The 19,810-nt window shown below is 44.9% G+C and overlaps 1 protein-coding gene across 12 annotated transcripts in view; it reads left to right on the top strand.

Annotated features, from left to right (window-relative positions):
* The window catches only part of ST3GAL3 (ST3 beta-galactoside alpha-2,3-sialyltransferase 3), a 160,085-nt gene that overhangs the window by 64,776 nt on the left and 75,499 nt on the right, over positions 1-19,810 (top strand). For 10 of the 12 annotated variants that reach the window (XM_021683814.2, XM_044913992.1, XM_044914000.1 and 7 more), the window contains 2 exons: positions 179-221; positions 19,372-19,464. In XM_021683814.2, coding sequence (XP_021539489.1) covers positions 179-221; positions 19,372-19,464 — 136 coding nt within the window. The remainder of the gene's footprint in view (positions 1-178; positions 222-19,371; positions 19,465-19,810) is intronic. The other 2 variants (XM_044913995.1, XM_044913999.1) reach the window with 1 other exon arrangement.

Here is a 19,810-nt window from a genome sequence, read left to right on the forward strand (position 1 = left end):
GTCCTTCATACAACAGGTGTTCAGCAGGAGTTCTGTGACTTAGATTTAGTCGTGGCTTATGTATTTGGCTCTGTTCCTTGAGCAATTGTCTGTCCCCATGGTCTGTGTCTGGGGAGTGCAGTCTGCTAGTGTCAACAGTGGCTTGACTTCAGTGACATTTCCTGCTTTTCTTTTTCAGAGTATGATCGGTTGGGTTTCCTCCTGAAGCTGGACTCTAAACTGTGAGTAGAATGAGAAGGCGCCTTAACTCTGTGGTAGATGTCTCTGGGAGCTGGGGTCCAACTTTGAAGGGTCACCCGCTCCGTTCTGTGTCTGTTGGGGGACTCCCTGGGGCCTCTGGCCTCAGTCTGTCAGCAGACTCTTGTACCGTTTGCAGGGGCCCAGAGAGGACGGGATTGTGGGTGCAAACATAAAGCCTTTGATTTGGCTGGCACAGGCAGCTCCTGCCAGGTTCAAGGGACAAGGAGGCCCCCGGAAAGGCTTCTGCTACAGAGCAGAGGATGGTTGAGTTACAGCAGGAGGCAGAGGCCTGGCAAAGATGCTCTGCAGCCTGGCGTGCAAAGCCTTCCGTGGTCAGACTTCCTCTCCCGCACTACCTCCTATCCCTCTGCCACAGGCGAACCCTCCATTCTCCTCTGCCTTGGCATGGGCTTCTTATCTGTGCCTGCACTGCCCTTTCCTTGCTGCTCACCTGGGAAAACTCAAAGGCCCCCTCTTCCCTACACAAAATTCACGATCTCCTCCTTGATGCTTCCTGTGAATTTTGTCCCTCTGTCACCAATGATCTCATCGTACTGTAACCAACTGTGTAATAATTATCAATTTATTAAGAGCACCGGCTTGGAGCCAGGCCTGGCTGATTCAAATCCCGGATTGCCATTTACTCTCTTTGTGATTTGGGGCAAGCTCTTGAACCACTCTGAGCCCAGTTTCATCTGTAAGGTGAATATGCCAATATGCCTACCTCACGGGGTTAGTGTAAGGATTTAATTGAAATGATTAATTCATAGGGGTTTCCAAGTACAGAGTATCTAATCCCCTGTTCTGGCCTTCCTGGTCTCCCTAGCACCTAGCCAATGCTGGCGTATCTTTGTGAGGTGCTTGGTAAACCCGGACCGTGGTTGCATGGATGGATAGGTGCACAAAGGATAGGTGGATGACTGTGCCCTTCCCCAGTTAGGCTGGGATGCCTCGAGATTGGGCTGCATCCATTCTGTGTGCTCATGCGCTGTATGGCACCTCTCGCATGGCTGATCTGCAGTAAATGGTTGCAAAACTGCCTGTAGCTCCTTTCGGTTGTCAGTCGTCTTTGTACACCCGTGGCCCCTGCTCTGTACCAGACGGACGTGAAAAATGGGAATTGTGTCTCCTTGCTTTCCTCTCTTGCATGAGCCCTTGCCCGTAGTTGCCTGTGATGGTGATGACTGCTCCTACACACAAGACATCGAATCTGGGGCTCTCTGGCTTTCCCACTGAATTGTCTAGCCTTGGGCTGTTTCCTGGCCTCTGGCTTTGTGGTTCTTGTGCCTCTTACTGTGAGTTCAGGCATTGTAATTCTCCCAGCTTTTATACATTGCTGAGGCAGCCCCAAGGGAAGGATGGTCTGCTCTTTATACCAGGCTAGTGGAGAGATGTCAGCCACATGTTAACATCTGGGGAATGGGGCCCAATTAGGTTAGAAAGCCATAGGCTTCGCCCTTAGAAAGATTCTTAATTTAGTGCTCGGGGCGAAAAACAAATCAAGTATAAGCTGTAAACAAGTGGAATGTCACCAGAATGGAAGAGATGTAGTAATTTACCAAGTCAAGTCACATTGATGAACAAAAGGCATGTTACCTAGGACATGTTAATTAACTACAGTATTTAAACTCTCTCCAGCAGCGTGGGGAGAGGAATTAGGAGGACGCTCCTGTCCTGCTGTCCTGACAGTTGGCTGGTACAGAGTGGGCTGTTTTGCGGCTTGCTCTTGCATCCCAGGCTAGGCCCATGAAGCATTTGAGTTCAACTTGGTCTTTAGCCCAGGGAATAACTCACAAGTTAAGGTACAAGCTAGAATGTTCCTGCCTCTAATTGCAAAGACTTTTCCAGTCCGGTGCTTATCTTCAGAAGAAAGCACAGCTGTGTGGGAATGATTTTTACCTGCTTCCAGGGAAAAGTTTCCAAGTTCAGGGTTCTGAGTTCTGGAGGTGATCCCTTAGCAGTGGATGGATCTCCTCTTACGAAGTCACCTTCTGCTCTGTTGTGTTCTACTTCTGATGTACAGGAAAGAACCTGAACTTGAGTCAGAAGAACTAGGTTTGAATTCTGCCCCTGCTGCTTAGAATTACATGACTGTAGATAATTTGTCTTAGTTCTCTGAATACCAGTTTTTCCTTACGAAGAAATGTAGATAATAATACCTACCTCCCAAGATTCTTAGGAAGAATAGAAGAAAGGCTTGGATGAAGTATGAATAAATTTATAAATGTAAGAATTTCTTTTTATTTGTCTTGATTGGATTCATTTAGATTTTTAAATATTTAATTTTTAAATTAAACAATTTTTTTTTACAGAATTTATTTTTAAAATTGAAATATAGCTGACACACCACGTTACATTAGCTTCAGATGTACAACAGTGATTTGAAGAGTCCATATGTTATGCTTTGTTCATCACAAGTGTAGCCACCATCTGTCACTATACTTCTGGAGTATAGGAGTGCATATGTTTTGGAAATTTTTCAGCCATTATCTGTTTAAATATTGCCTCTGCCCACTCTCTCTCTACTCCCTTTTAATCAGAGTTTAAATGTTAGACCTTCGCCTTCTAGCCTCCAGGTCTACTAATATCTCTTCCCTATTTTCCATCTTTTCATCCTTTCCACATTAAACTAGAACCCCAAAGGACTCAGCATAGGAGGAACTAGAAGGAAACCTGCACCCCTCAACCAGAAAAGGTTGCCAGAACTCTGAGTGGATCAGGGCAATAAGTTAATAAACAAGCAATACTTGATATTCACAGCCAGGTGATCTATGGAACCTCAAGTGGTGAACTTTTAAGTATTTGAGAGTTTAAGGTATTACAGATTGGCAGTGCCGCCAAGGTCTTGGCAGAGGCAAATGCAGGCCTGCTCTGGAGGAAGACGTGAGCTCCTTGCAAATAACCTTTCAAGGAAGTGAACAGCTAACAGTAAAGCACACAAGGAAATAAGGCTCCATTAGTGAGAACCATGAAAAACACCAGACAACAGAGGGGGACCTGCAAAGATTTGTGAAATCAGAATTACCAAACACAATTGATAAAGCAATTAGATATACTATATTTAAAGAAATAAGGACGAGATTGAATTATGTATTATATACATGGTTAGGGGATTATAAAAAGCAAAATATCCGATTTGGAAAAACAAAACTTCTAGAATTGAGAAACATTAAGTAAAATTAAAAACTCAGTAGGATTTAAGCAGGATTAGATACAACTGAAGACTGTGTTAGTGAACTGAAAGATAAGCCAGAAGAAATTATCTATAGTGGGTTGGCCAACTTTTTCTGTAAGGGCCGGATGGTCACCATTTTAGCCAACACTGGCTTTATTGTTTCTGTTGTAACTACTCAGCTCTGCTGCTGTAACATAAAAGCAGGCAGGGACAGCACGTAGACAAATGAGTAGGTCTGTATTCCCATGAAATTTCATTTATGGACACTGAAATTTTAATATAATTTCTATGTGTCATGAAATAGTCCGATTTTTTTTTTTCTCAGCTGTTACAAATAACTCTTAACTCATGGGCCATCAGAAAAACAAATAGTGGGTTAGATTCAGCCCACAAATCATAGGTGCCTTAATTGAGAGTCCTGCACAGATACAGCTGCATGAGAATTGTCTCCTCCTCTCAGGTGCTTTCCATTCTTGAAATTCTATCATACAGAAATAGTCTTAATTAAAATGTCTCTATATCCAGTGATTCCCCACAAATCTGGAAATAGATGTTTTGGATTTTTTTTGGTCTTCACTATATTCTTTTAATTATATGTCTGTGGGGAAAAATAGTTTTCTGTTTCCTTTGAGAATTCCCTACTGCTTGTATTATATGACAAAATCATGTGTCAACGCTATGGAAATTATTCAGAATACTTATATGCAGTAGGCTGTATGAACCTTGTCTTTTAACTGCAAGCTATGTTGTTCAGGAGGGAAGTGTTTTGTTTTGTTTTTAAAGATTTTTTATTTATTTATTTGACAGAGAGAGAGTGCGAGAGCACAAGCAGGGGGAGTGGCAGGCAGATGGAGAGGGAGAAGCAGGCTCCCCACAGAGCAGGGGAGCCCTATGTGGGACTCAGTCCCACAACCCCAGGATCATGACCTGAGCCAAAGGCAGTCGTTTAACCAACTGAGCCACCCAGGCACCCAGGAGGGCAGTGTTTTTTGGCAGTTAAAAACATGGGCTGTGCTATCAGACATGGATTTTTTTTTAAATGTTTTATTTATTTATTCATGAGAGTCAGAGAGAGAGAGAGAGAGAGAGGCAGGGAGCCCGATGCGGGCTCAATCCCAGGACCCCGGGATCATGACCTGAGCCGAAGGCAGACACTTAACCATCTGAGCCACCCAGGCGCCCCCAGACATGGATTTTTAAAGCCCAGTTCCACATCTTACTAACTATAATTTTGAGTGAGCTGTAAAGTGGGGATAATAATCATCATCCACGGATGAGATTTAGCCTATCCTGTACCCTTATCAGTGTCTGCTAAACTGGGAAGGATATAACCCAAAAATGAGACTTGAACCTCAACTTGCCTCCTTCTCCATGCCCCAGGTTTCATTTATTCACTCATTCATTTAGCAAAAATTTTTTTTTTAAGATTTTATTTATTTATTTGAGAGAGAGAGAAAGAGTGTGTGTGCGTGAACAGGGAGAATGGCAGAGGGAGAGGCAGAAGGAATCCCAAGCAGACTCCCCACTGAGCACAGAGCCTGACTCAGGGCTTGATCTTATGACTCCGATATCATGACCGAGAGTCTGATGCTCAACCGACTGAATGAGCCACCCAGGTGTCCCACAAATATTCCTTGAGTACCAACTATGCTCTTTGTAATTGGGATAAAACTGAAAATTCTAAGCCAAACAGATGACCTTATAAGCTTGATTGGAAAGGGTGTCTTGTGAGCTAAAGACTTAGTGAATGGGAAGGGAGTAACTGAGAACGGCAGGGGGGAGGGGTAGGAGGTAGTGTTTCTGGATAGCATCAACAATGGACGGGTTTTTGTTTTTTATTTTATCTAGTAAGAATGACATAAGTGATGACTTGAAAGCATGGAGGGCATACAAAGAGGATACAAGGGATCCTCAGCTGCATGGGGAATACAAGAAAGAGCAGCCTCCATCACACAGGGCTGGAGAGGAAATGGCGTTTTGAGGGGAGACCCAGGTTTCTGTGAGAGCAGTGGATGGAAGGGGCATTCACTGAAGAAGCTGAGGTTATAAAGGGACAAGACTTCACAGAACACAGTGGAAAGTTAGCATAGTGCAGGCAGGGAGAAGTGGGAGATGGGGCCAAGAAGCAGCAGAGAGCAGTGACTTGAGCATGAAGAAACCGACAAGGACATAATTGAGGGACTGAACAAGAATAACCAGCATGTGAGGCTGCCCCAAGATTGCCCAAGAATTAATCTCGTATTCCCCTGGAGTGGGGGTGGGGGGACACTCACGCTCTCAGTGTACTCAGCTACAGCTTGATTGGATGATACCTGTGGGGAAAGGGGGGCAGTCTGGTTCCTGGGGAGGCTCTGGGTTCTCTGAGAGTCTGCTGTTCGAAGTCGGGGGTCCTGGGGAAAGGCTCAGGGCTACAGGTTGCTGCCCCAACAGTGAGGTGAGCACGTCCTCCTTTATTCAACCAATGTCTTGAGCAACTTCAGTGTGTCAAGCAGTGTTCTGTGCTGTAAGACTATCCCAGTCATTGAGTCCCAAAGTTGGTCACTAAACAAAAAGTATAACCAATAAGTCAAGTTTTCAATATCTTGGAAGGTAGTAAGTGGCATGGCAGAAAATAGAGCAGGACAGGGGAACGCTGGAGGAGAGATTGGGAGTTTGAATGTAGTAGGGTGGGCCTCGTTGGAGGGCGGCATTTGAGCAAGGCCTCAAAGGAAGAGAGGGGGTTAGGGGCACCAGTATCGGGAGACAGAACACTCAGCACAGAACCCTAAGGAAATCTCACTTAGGAGCCGGGAATGTGCCCATTAGTCCAGCGGAGAGAAGAGCCACCTGGAGCCTCAAAGGAGCCAGCGCCTGGTGTCCAGGTGTGTGTGTTTCCTGAGCTCATGCCAGTCTTCAGGGAGCTGATTTAGTAAAGTGGAGGTTTCGTCTGTTTCAGCTTAGCGTGGGTAGGTGCTCTGTGCTCTGGGAAAGCTCCTGTCTGCTGCCACAATGTGGTGTTTTATAGTCACCATGTGGGCGAGAGCACTGGGACTTTAGTGCTCAGTCTACTTTCGTAAGGAATTCTCTGTGAAGACACAAAGATATGAAAGCCAAAACCAATTATTTTTAACCTCCAAAGGCTTGTGAAAACCCAAGTCATCTGTGAAAGGCCTATAAACCTGGGGCAGTCTAAAATACACCCCAAGGCCTAGTTCACTGTTTCCCTGAATGGCCTGCCAAATTCCCTATGGCTACAGTGAGAAAGTGTTTATTGAACACTTACTAAATGCCTGATGCTGTACTTGGTGCTTTCTGCTTTACCTGTCCTTACCACAGCTGCTTAGGAGACCTCGCCAGCCCCATGTGTCATCTGAAGCTGATGACTCCCAAATGTATAGTGAATGCCTAGTCCTCTTTACCCATACTTCAGACTTGTTTACCCGTTGCCTCCTTTACGTGGGTGTGTAGGCACGTCACACTTCACAGATCTAGAACCAAACTCCTGATTCACATCCCCTGCCTCCCAGAATCTTCCCTACCCCACTACATGGTAACTTCATCCTTCCAGTTGCTCAGGTCAAAAACCTTAGCATCATGTCTTTGACACTAATCATCAGCAAAGCCTACTGGCTTTACCTTAAATATCTGGAGGTCCAGCCACTTCTCACTCCTTCTCCCGCCATCACTCTGTCCGGACAACCACCATCTCCTACATGACAGCCCTCCTGCCTGCTTTCACACTTGCTTCCCAGTGGTCCAGTTCCACGCCGAAGCCAAAGTGATCCATCCTGTTAAGTGCAAGATAGACCTAGTTACTCCTGTGCTCAGAACTCTCCAGTGGCTCCCCATTTCTCTTAGTATAAGAGCCAGGGTTTTTACCATGCTCAACCAAGGCCCTTCCACAGTCTAAACTCCTGTTTTCTTACCACCCTTCTTGTTTATTATACTATACAGGGCTCCTTGCTGCGCCTCAAATACTTCAGGCCCACCCCTGCCTCAGACTCTTGGCATTTGCTCATTTCTTTGTTTGGGATGCTCTTCCCCAGACATCTGCAGAGACTGCCTCACCTTTTCAGACGTTAGTTCAAATGTCCCCTGCCCATCCCACTTAAAGTTGTCACCCTAACCCCCATTGGCATTCCCCGTTCCCCCTACTGTGCCATTTTTCTCCAGAGTGTTTTCCACTGTTGGATATCTATGTTTTACCTACTTGTTGTTTGTCCCCTCCCACGAGAGGGAGGGCAGATGGAAGGGGTTTGTCTGTTTTTTTCACTACTACTTCTTAGCACCTAAAACAGTGCCCAGTACTTGGTAATTGCTCAGTAAACATTTGTTGCATGGATGAATGAATGAATGAATGAATGAATTGGTGGATAATTCTATGAAGTAGGTGGTACTTAAATGCATTTTAACAAATGAGAAAGTTATCATAGAAAGAATTTACCTGTGTTCACAGAATGGTGTGTGATCAAGCCGGCCTTCAAACCCCTCTCCGCCTGGCTCCAAACTTCTACTCATCCCACTATTCCACAGAGCTTTCTCTTTTTTCCAAATTCACTCTGTCAATTTGATCCCCAGTAAGCTTCGTAAGGGCAGGAGGTAGGAATGTCCTGCTCACAGGTGTACTCCCAGTGCCTCGTGTAGTGTTCCTAGTGCACAGTGAATATTCAATAAATGTGTGTAAACTCAATTAAGGACAGGAGGAGGATATAAGACAGAATAGTGCCATCTGTAATAACAAAACACAGACCCTAAGTCTCAGTACTGGGAGATTTTGGAAGAATGGGAAGTGCAGGGATGAGGAATGCCACGTGACCCCTGTCTTTAACCCTGCGTGTTACCATCTCCCGGAGGGTCTCTCACTTCAAGAACTGCCGCCACCATCACGTGGACTCTAGAGAGCACGGGTTCTCTTTAATGCTTTAAAAAAGAGGGGGGAGAAAACAACAACAAAAACCTTTTTTTCTTGGTTCCTCTAACCAAAGCTAAAAATATTTCACTGAAGACTAAAAGGGGACAACAGAGAAATAAACCCCGAGAGCATAGAAAGCCAAAAAGGTAGTCTGGTTTGCAAACTATAGCATTCTGTTTCTTCTGTAGATAGCTCAGGCCAGAGCCCTCCTTAGTTCACAGCGGGAGAGCGTGGCCTGGCAGGACCGGACTGGGCTCTTTCCTTCACAGCTTCTAGCCTGTTCACAACCCCCACTGTTCAAAGACTTCCTCCTACACATCTTGGTACCTATATGATCAAGACCCAGAGAGCCACATTCCTTCTTTGTAGCTCACCTGGAGCTCTCAGCACAGTGGCTCCTCAACTGGACTGCATATTGGAATCACCCGGGGAGCTTAAACAAATTACCCATGCCTGCGTCCTACCCGGTATAGATTCTGAAGTCATGGGGTTCAGGTGTAGCCTGGGCATTGGGTTTTTTTTAAGCTCTTCAGGTGAGTCCATTATAGTTCCAAGTTGAGAATCACCGCTCTAAAAGATACTGTCTTTTGTCTGAGGAACTCTGCACTTTCCCAGTTGGTTGATAACAAGAATAAACTCAGGTTTGAGGGGAAAGCCCTGCCAACACAGAGGAGTCTGTCTACATATGTTGGCTCTTAGCCCAGGTCCTCACCACCCAGAGATTCTGATTTAGCAGTCAGGAATCAGACTTAGGTGCCTTAGTGTTTAAAAGTTCCCTCAGGTGATTCTAATAGGCCAGGGTTGAGAACCATGGAGATCTAGCCTTCAAGCCTGTCACTATAATCATATCTGGGTATGTCATAATAACTATGGCAGAATGTAGTAGTAGTTATATTAGGATAGTGGGATTGTGGATACTTTTTTCCTTTTGAGTTTACGTTTTTTGTGTTGCCCTCATACATGTACAATGAAAAGATATATTTGGATGTGCTTCTTTTCTGTACTTTTCTTTCAAACTTCCATTATGATCTCTAGGTCTCTAAACACTACTTTTAAAAATCTATTTTATATTAATTTTTGGTTACCAGCCCTTTCTCTAGTTTTTTCTTTATGGGCTTTAAAAAATCTGAATCAATTATTTCAAGAGTTTCCTGTACATTCTATTGACCTACTTAAGTATCTCTTCCTTACCTATAATTGAAATAAATATTTGTGTAAAGACTTACTTTGCTGTGCTGTCAAATCCCCAGGAGGTCCGAGGGTGAGACATGGTAAGTCTGAAAGAATGGGCAGACCAAATCATGCAAGGCTTTTGATATAACAGTAAGAAGTTTAGGCTTCATCTTGAGGGCAGAAGATGCCATTGAAGTGTTTTAAGCAGGTGAAAAACATAATCAGTTTTGTAGGAAGATGACTTTGTCTGCAGGAGGGTAGGAGGATAGGAGAGGACAGAAGTGTAAAGAGAGATAGTACATAGAAGGCCATCAAAGAAGTAAAGAGCAGAAATCAGTAGAGAAAAATCAACAAAACTAAAAGCTAATTCTTTTTTTTTTAAGATTTATTTATTTATATGACACAGAGAGAGAGAGAGAGAGAGAAAGCACAAGCAGGGGGAGGGACGTTAGTTCAAATGTCCCCTGCCCATCCCACTTAAAGTTGTAACCCTAACCCCCATTGGCATTCCCCGTTCCCCCTACTGTGCCATTTTTCTCCAGAGTGTTTTCCACTGTTGGATATCTATGTTTTACCTACTTGTTGTTTGTCCCCTCCCACAAGAGGGAGGGCAGATGGAAGGGAGGGAGAGGGAGAAGTAGACTCCCCACTGAGCAGGGAGCCCAATGTGGGGCTAGATCCCAGGACCCTGGGCTCATGACCTGAGCTGAAGGCAGACGCTTAACCGACTGAGCCACCTAGGTGCCCTTAAAAGCTAGTTCTTTGAAAATATCAATAAAATTGATAAACCTCTAGTCAGGCTAACCAAGAAAAAAGAAGATACAAAAGACTAATATCAGAAATAAAAGGGGCATTGTCACTACTGATCCTGTGGATATTAAAAGGATAATAAAGGAATATTATGAACAAGTCTGTAAAGGCAGTTTGATAACTTAGGTACAATGGACCAATTCCTTGGAAGACACAAACTTCCAAAACTCATGCAAGAAGAAATAGATCATCTGAATAGATCTTTATCTACTAAAGAAATTGAATCAAAATTTAATAACCTTCGAAGACAGAAAACACTGCACTTAGTTGGTTTCACTGGTGAATTCTATCAAACATTTAAGGAAAAGATGATACCGATTCTCTGGAATCTCTTCCAGAAAATAGAAACAGAGGGAACCCTTCCTAACTTGTTCTGTGAAGCTAGCATTAATCTAAAGCCAAAACAGGATGAAGACATTATAAGAAAGCCTGGCTCAGTTGGTAGAGCATGTGACTCTTGATCTCGGGGTCGTGAGTTCAAGCCCCACATCGGATGTAGAGATTGCTTTAAAAAAAAAAAAAAAGACATTGTAAGAAAGGAAAACTACAGACCGTTACCTCTCATGAGCATAACATAAAAGTCCTCAACAAAATATTAGCGTATTGAATCCAACAATGTATAAAAAGAATCAAACACTACAACCAAGTGGGGTTTATTCCAGGCATGCAAAACTGATTCAACATTGGAAAATCAGTGACTGTATTCCATCCCATCAACAGGCTAAAGGAGAAAAATTATATGATCACATCTATAAGGTACAAAAAAAGCATTCAGTATAATCCAATATCCAATCATGATTTTAGGGAGAAAAAAAACCCATCAACAAACTAGTAATAGAGTATGATAAAGAACACCTACAAAAAACCCTGCAGTTAACATCATGCTTAATAATGAGAAAACTAGATGCGTTCCCCCAAGACTGGGAAAAGGCAAGAATGTCCCCTTTCACCACTCCTTTCCAGTATTACACTGTAAGCTCCAGCTAATTCAATAAAAAAAAAAAAAGAAAAGGAATTAAAAGGCATAGAGATTGGGAATGAAGACATAAAACTGTCTTTTTTCACAGATGACATGATTGTCTATATAGAAAAATCCAGAGACTTGCCAAAACACTCCTGGAGCTAATTAGCAATTATAGCAAAGCTATAGGGTATGAGGTTAATAATATACAAAAGTCAGTTGTTTTCCTATATACCAGCAATAAGCAATTGGAATTTGACATTAAAAACACACATCATTAAGGGAACGCTGTGACAATGGAGGCAGAGAGTGGAGTGATGCGCCCACAAGCCAAGGAATGCTGAGGATTGTTGGCTGCCACCCGAAGCTACAGAGGAGCACAGAGCAGATTCTCCCTCAGAGCCTCTAGAAGGAACCACCTGAGGAAACCACCTTGATTTGGACTTCTGGCCTCCTGAACTATGAGAGGATAAATTTCTGTTGTTTTAAGCTCCCCCACCACCTTTGGGGTAATTTGTGGTGGCAGCCCTTGGAGCCTAATAGTGGGAGAACAGAAGAAGTGCCAGGCTGGGGACCAGTGGCACAAGGGCCTGGGGGTGCCAGGAGGCCTACTCTGCCTTAGAAGAGGCTGAAGATGTCCATCAGATATGCCCAGACCTGCGTGCCTATGTTTAATGTGGTTATGACACCTGTGACACATTTGTTTCATAATACATCATAATACTAGACTGTGACCCTCTGGAGGACAGCGAAGTCATATGACTTAGGTATAAATCTAACTACACACACATACCTATTAGCAGAGGTTTGGAGACAGCCAGATGAGTTGGAGAAAATAATCCCACGTAAGAAAAATAAAAGGAACAGTTTTTTTCTCATTAGATTAGTGAAATGATAATAATTCATATGATCTAGAAGTAGTAAAAGCTGAAATTAAGCTTTAAAACAGGAGCAGTAACTGACATATCTATAACCTTTCAAAGAATGCTCTGACCTACATTGTTACAGGAAATCATTTGATCTTTCCATCCATTCTAGAAAATATGTGTTATTATAGCTATTGTAAGAGTTAAGGAAACTGATTACCTCTTACCTGAGGTTACACAACTAGTAAGTGGAAGAGCTAGTTACCTAAACTCTAGTCTTTTTTTTTTTTTTTTAAAGATTTTATTTATTTATTTGACTGAGAGAGATACAGCAAGAGAGGGAATACAAGCAGGGGGAGTGGGAGAGGGAGAAGCAGGCTTCCCGCTGAACAGGGAGCCCGATGCAGGGCTCGATCCCAGGACCCCAGGATCATGACCTGAGCCGAAGGCAGACGCTTAACGACTGAGCTACCCAGGCGCCCCTAAACTCAAGTCTTTTTACCTTTATGCCGATTGTTCTTTATACCAAAGAAAGCAAGGGTTTTGGTGAGAGCAGAGGATGGGTTTTAGACTCCGTTTGTCTTGTCAAAAATGAGAATAATACTTACCTTAAAGTAGGGCTGCACCAAGGGTATGCAGAGCCCTAGCTAAAAAATTTTTTTAAGATTTTATTTATTTATTTATTTGACAGAGAGAGTGTGCGAGCAGAGGGAGAGGGATAAGCAGGCTTCCCGCTGAGCAGGGTCCCAGGACCCTGGAATCATGACCCAAGCTGAAGGCAGTCGCTTAACTGACAGCCACCCAGGCGCTCCCTCCCCCAGCTAAATATTTTTTGTCACACCTCTGGTGTATAAACACGTTGATGGGTCCATGTAAGATACAGTGATTTACTGATGAGGATTTAGAAGAGTGGGGAAGGAAGAGATGCTTATGTATTTGTTTATTGTCCATTCAGTACACATGAAGGGTCTTCGCAATACCCAGATGCCATCTCTTTCTGTTCAGGTTCAGGCATCTCTTCGTGTATTTTATTGTCCAGTGCGTCATTCCTGGCTAATTCACACCTCCTGCCACAAGAAAAAACTAATCATACTGTTAGTATTCATAGTACATTGGCTCTCTGAAACCTGTTTTTTTTTTTTTTTTTAAGATTTATTTATTTATTTTAGAGAGAGAGAGAGCAAGCATGCAGGGTGGGAGGGGCAGAGGGAGAGGGAGAGAGAATCTCGAAGAGACTCCCCATGGAGCGTGGAGCCTGACATGGGGCTGGATCTCATGACCCTGAGGTCATGACCTGAAATCAAGAGCCAGATGCCTGACCAACTGAGGCACTCAGGCTCCCCAGCATTTGACAAATTTCAACATCCATTCATAATAAAAGCTCTCAACATTTGCCTATAGAGGGAATTTACCTCAACATAATAAAGACCATATATGACAAGCCCACAGCTAACATCATCCTCAACAGTAAAAAGCTGAAAGCTTTTTCTCTAAGGTCAGGAACAAGACAAGGATGTCCACTCTCACTACTTCTATTCATCATGGTATTAGAAGTCCTAGCCAAAACAGGTAAGAAAAAGAAAGGCACCCAGATCAGAAAGGAAGAAGTGAAAGTGTCTGTATTGGCAGATGAATGGTATTGTGTAGAGAAGATTCTAAAGACTCCACCAAAAAACCGTTTGAATTGATAACTGGATTCAGTAAAGTTGCAGGATACAAAATCAATACACAAAAATCAGTTGCATTTTTATACAGCAGTAACTATAAGTAAGAGAAACTCCTTAAAAATCCATGTACAGTTGCCTCAAAAAGAGTAAAACACCTAGATATAAATTTAACCGAGGAGGTGAAAGACCTGTACACTGAAGACTATAAGACTTTGATGGAAGAAATTGAAGAAGGCACAAATAAATGGAAAGATATTCCATGCTCTTGGATTGGAAGAATTAATATTGTTAAAATGTACATACCACTCAAAGCAATCTACAGAGTCAATGCAATCCCTATCAAAATTTATCATTTGAACTTTTATAGTGTTAAAAATAGAACAGCACATCTTCCAACCATGTCCTCTCTCGGACTCTACACCCTGCCTGCCTGGATCTCAGGGCTGTACTGCCTGAGAGAATTATTGTAAAGCTAAACGAAATAATTAGGTCAATATTAGCATATGGTTTATGCTCAGTAAATGTTAGTTTCCATGTTCTTTCCACTACCACCCTGAAAGAGGATGTGGTTTTTGTTTTGTTTTGTTTTGTTTTTAAGAAATGTAGAAACAAAATTGAATTGGAGCAGTTGCAACAGATCCCTCATGGAGAGTCTCTGTGAGCATTGCCTATACAGCTCAGGCTAAAGCACTTGCAAGAGCTTACCGGAGAGCATCCTCCCAGCCAAAATGAAATAAATGACAAGGTCCTGGAGACAAAGATAAACTGCAATAATGTCAACTCCAGAATCAGTGATCAAAGAGCAGAGTGGCCTGGTTTGTTGAAAAGGTATTACAGTGCACAGTAAGTAGCAAGAGCTGAAAGGCAGGTCCTCTAGAGCTGAGAAATACCACAGATTCCAGATGGCTCAGATCAAGCAGTCCCTCTGCCTTAAAGTGATGAAAGAGACATAGGACAGTGCTGCCAAGTTTATTATAGATCACCGTAAGTGGGGCAAAATCTGGAAGCCCCAGCCTGCATTGGCGTTCACAAGAGCAAGGGGTCAGTGACACCCAGGGCAGGATGGATTGGCCGCCCCCAAATGTGGGTGAATGAAGAGACTAATGATAATGCAAGAAGAGCCAGCAGATCTGTAATAATGGAGTCAGATGGAAGAGGCAGTCAGAGGAGATAGAAGTTATCCTTAAGGAGAAAAGTTTCATCTTGGAGCTGAAAAGATCTATGGCAGTGTTAAGTAGCCTTTCTTTCATTAGTCTACTTCAGAAAGAAAGAAAAATGAAAATGTTTAATGACAGAATAGGGTTACTAAAGCTAACCTAAGCTGCTTCTGCCATTTCCCAAGTCATGTTCCAGACACAGATCTCTAGTAATTGGAGAAATGCATCTTCATCAGGAAGCTTAGGGAGGATAGCATTGAAGAAGCAGTGGTGGGGCCAGCCCTGGGCCGAGGGTTCTTATCTGTGTGTTCACGCAAGTCCTCCGGACAATAATATTGGCTAGCTCTGATTAAATTGCTATACTGGCTTGAAAGGACACTACTATTTATTTACTGTTGCTTGTCAAGCACCGTGCCAGGTGTTACCTACACGGTCTTGTTCCATTGTCATGACCAGGTAGCTTGGTTCTGCTGGGGAAGGGACTGGTGCTTAAACCAAGTGTTGCAAAGATGACTAGGCAGTCACTGGCCAGTGTGGAGCAGGGTGAGCAGAGGAAGGCCAGCCCTCCTACTTTTGTATTAGGTCCTTCCCCCTGCTTCCCCCCTCCCACCTCTTCAAGGACAGTCCTATCTGCCACATCAGGAGTTTCCCTCTTATTCCAACCAACTTACAAACGTGCTAAATTGTCTCCTAACCTCAAAAACATCTTTTCCTGCTTCCTCCCTTCAACTATTGCCCCATTTCTCTGTCTCCCCTTATAGCAGAAACAGTAGTCTCTATTCCATAACTCCACTCATTCTGTTTTCTCTTAAACCCAGTGAAATCAGCCTTTCACCCCCACTCTCCAGTGAACCAGCTCTTGTCAAGGTCAGGAGTAACCTCCATGTTGCCAAAGCCAGCTGTCAAGCCGGTGGCCACACCTTGCCAGGCCTTCCACTGTGTTCAGTGCAGGTGGTTCCTATGTCCTTGAGATACTTCCTGGCCTTTGGCAACTGAGAGAACACTCACTCTCTCCAGATTAGTGTTCTGTCTCATGGACTGCTCCTTCCAGCCTCTCGAAGCCTCCTCACCTCCCAAACATTGATCCCTGAATGCACTCTCCCACTGGGTGTCATTCAGTGACGCTCCCCTATCATAGAATCCAAACTTGAGTGAAGCATTCATCATTCATCATGATTTGGATGCCTGCCTCTGCCACCTCATCTCTCACATAACATTGGTGTGGTGCTCGGTGCTCTAGAGGACAGCCAGCCCCTCCAAGTGTGCTTTCTCACCACATCCTCCCAAGGTCCCTGGGAATTGAGTGGTTCCCACTTGCAGATGAGGAAGCCGAGAATCAGATTTTCCATCACTTGCCCAAGTCACACCACTTGCCAGTGTCCTCTGTGAGTTTCTCATTCCAGATCCTGTGCTCTTCCCATTTACAACCCTTTGCTTGGCCTGATCCTTAAACTCCATGCTCCTGGGTGAAGCAGGGGAGTAGAAGTGTGGTTCCTTCTCTTGGGTTCCAGTCTGTCTGCCTGGATTTCCTCTTGAGTGCAGTGGTTCACACTCTTCACCCCAGGGGCTTGGTAGTCACGTTTGCAGGACAATGGGTGCTCTTACTGGTTGAAATGCTAAATCGCCCAAAATGAAAGGCCAGCTGGAGAGTATGAGAAGAACAAGGGCTGAATGATTTGATCAGACATCTGTGGGGGCCTCCTGGCATTTGGAGTGTGAGTGCCTTAGAGAAACTAACTATTCTGGCCTGAGAGAGTTGGCGACTGTTAATCTTGGTGGTTTTGACCGCTAACTGCCCCAGAGGTCCCAGGGTGCTGTATGACTCAGAATCCCCAACACTCCCCCTATTCTTCTCTCCCTGGGGTAGTCAGGAGGCCACTGCTAAGGCATTTTAATTTGGTAATAACTTGACCTGGCCCACTGTCCTCGGGGCTGTATGTTTTAGAAGTTACTGTTGCCTTCTAAATGGGGGGTTGATTTAGAGCTGCTCATCCTCGACATCTGGCTACCTTGCACTATCATGGGAAGAGCCTTCCTGGCTGGGTTCTGGCTTCCCTGTGCTCCAGCTGGCCAGTGCCCCCTCTTCTCCATGAGAGATTACCTGAGTCCGCAGACCTTGGGCTGCACATGCTCCTTATTCCTGAAGCACCTCAGCAGAGGTTGATGGTGTAAACCAAAGAGGAAAGACATGGCCAAAGGCTTGTCTTTTGTTGTATGTACATTGCTGGGGGGCACTGTGTTAGAGGGGCAACTGCCATCCATCTTTCGTCTTCAATGTGAAACTTTCTGGAATCCAGAAAGAAAACAGAAACCCACAGTCACAAGGCAGGCACACAGATAGTGGGGGATTGGGAGGCACAGATAGGAGAGACTCACAGCACCTCGCTGCTTGTCTACGCACTTTCAAAGAGCAGTGTGAGGCCTTCTTGACCCTCTTCTCTATCCCTCTCTACCAGTGCTGACCACTTCCGAGCTATCAGAGGACTCGGTGCTTCCCTGTGTGATGGCGCTTACCATGGTCCATGTTAGGAGCTCCTGCATTGCTATCTGCCACTTCCTGGCTGTAGGATCTTGGATAAGTCTCTTTATCTTTCTGAGCTCATGTGTAAATTAATAACTAATAGCACCTACTCACATGGCTGTTGAAGAACTGAAAAAAATCTGTATTTCAGTCACTCTGCCTAGTCTAAGAGCTTCCCGCAAGTTCATCAGTTGTACTGAAGTTTATATTTTGTTTCAGAAGTAAGTTGTTTACATAAGAAAATACTGTTACGTGAATTCTCTTGTTAAACCTTTGACTTTCTTTGGCCTACTAAATAAAGTCTCAACTCTGGCTTAGCACGGGCATTTGCATCTGCATTTCTGGCTTTACATTTCATTGGTAGGAAAGGCTAAAAAAAAAAAAAAATTTCTGCAAGAAATTGCACGTGGATACAGATGAGTTTGTCTAAATTCAGTGAGCAGTTCCTCTGTGCCCGGCCCCGGGCTAGGCCCACACGGGCACACGAGTGAATCACACATGACACACGATGGGCAGCGGCATCATTGTTTCTGGCTCTCCAGGCCAGGCGCCAGCCCCCGTTCCCCCAGACCTGCCCCACCCAGTTCCTGCAGAAGGCAGCCCCGAGGGGAGACTTACCAGGGGGCCCCAGCACGGTAGAGCAGCTGGGCATCAGCGTGTTGGCCGCGGGCCCAAGGGTGGAGGCGGGGGAGGTTGGGTCTGGGAACTGGCAGCCTGCCAGGGCTCCCTCAGGTGCCCCAGCATGCAGGGCCTCCAACCTCGCAATCGCTGAATGAGCCCTCTTCTTCCGCTGTAGTTTTCTCGGGACTGCACTGGCAAGGATTTTTCGTGGTGGGGCCGTGACTCCAGCCCCGCGTGGAACACCTAAGGACATGGAAGCCCAAAGACGTGAAGTGATTTGACTGCAGTTGCCACCACAAAACCAGAGCTAGGACACACAAGTCTTCTGAAAAAATATTCCGCAGATATTCAGCAAACACTCTGACTTGGGGGCTCCTGAGATTGTCTTGATTTCAATACAAGTGCAGCGAGACTGTATCAGAGTCATTTTGTTCCTTCAGAAAATTATAGGCATCTTCTGTGGGCCCATCTCTTCACAAGGGACTGGAGATGCAGGGTTAAATCAGACTCCGGCCTTGGGAATTTGCAGTATGATGAGGGAGACATACTACCAACTATTACAGTACAGTATGGCATGTAATGTGGGTGGCAGGGGGAAGGACCGTGGGGCACAGGGGAGGCACTTAGCCCAACCTGGGGGTTGGGAATTACTCCCAGTGAAGTTGAGACCTGAGCTTAGTTGTGAAGGACCAGTAGGCATAGCCAGGTGAAGAGGGACAAGGAAGAACATTCCAGGCAGAGAGAATAGGAGAGCAGGAGAGCGTCTCCAGCTAAACATCTAATCATTACAGCAATAGCCCCAACATATATTTGACTTCAGGACACTAAGAGTGGTTCCCACTGGCTGGGTCATTGAATGTCTGTGTGGAGAGAATAGAAGCAGGCATGGCTGGTATGTAGGGCCCCACAATGAAGCTTGAAAGGGCAGTGCCTGTGACAGTCAAAGCCTGGGCAGCTCTCTCCCTAGGTCTGGGAGCCTGGATGGAGTTCCTGCTTTCCTTGGTATTAAGCTTGCTGCAAAGAATCTGTGCAAAACCCAGTGAGTTCCTTTTATGAAATTCTATAAGAGGGGCCTTGCTAATTTATCTACCTATTATTCCTTTAGGGCTTTGGGTTTGGGATTCCCCCCTCCCCCCCACGAAGCCTTGGTATAGAAAAGGGGCTGAAAGGCTGATTGTAGAGAATGAAGCTTTATTCAAAGTTTAAAAAAACCTACAGCTCTTCAAGAACTAATACCCTACTGATTGCTCAGTGCCTGGCAAGCTGTGACTTTCCTTCTCTTCCCATAGGCCTGCTGAGTTAGCCACCAAGTACGCAAACTTTTCAGAGGGAGCTTGCAAGCCTGGCTATGCTTCAGCCCTGATGACTGCCATCTTTCCCCGGTAAGTGCTCCTGTTTCTTCCCGCGGCCCGTGGGAGGTCTGGGTCCGTGGCCCGGGAGTCAGAAACCCAGTGCTGTACAAGTGATGTGCTCTGAGAACGCAAGATTCTGTTCTGACTTACCTCTGTGTCCTTGAGTCTGCGGGTGCCTGGAAAGGACTTGTTTTGGGTGGTTCCTACCCCAGTCCCATTCTCCGCCCTTGCTATACCTTACCCCATCCTGCCTCTGGGAGCTTACACCTGCCAGCCCAGCCTGTCTCTATGGAGGGGAGGGAGCGGGTCGAACCTATGTGGTTGCTCCTTGGAAGCCAGGTACCCAGGGGCAGCTGGACGTGGCTACCCAGCACAG

The sequence above is a fragment of the Neomonachus schauinslandi genome, chromosome 4 (assembly GCF_002201575.2).
Source record: "Neomonachus schauinslandi chromosome 4, ASM220157v2, whole genome shotgun sequence".
NCBI classification, from domain to species: domain Eukaryota; kingdom Metazoa; phylum Chordata; class Mammalia; order Carnivora; family Phocidae; genus Neomonachus; species Neomonachus schauinslandi.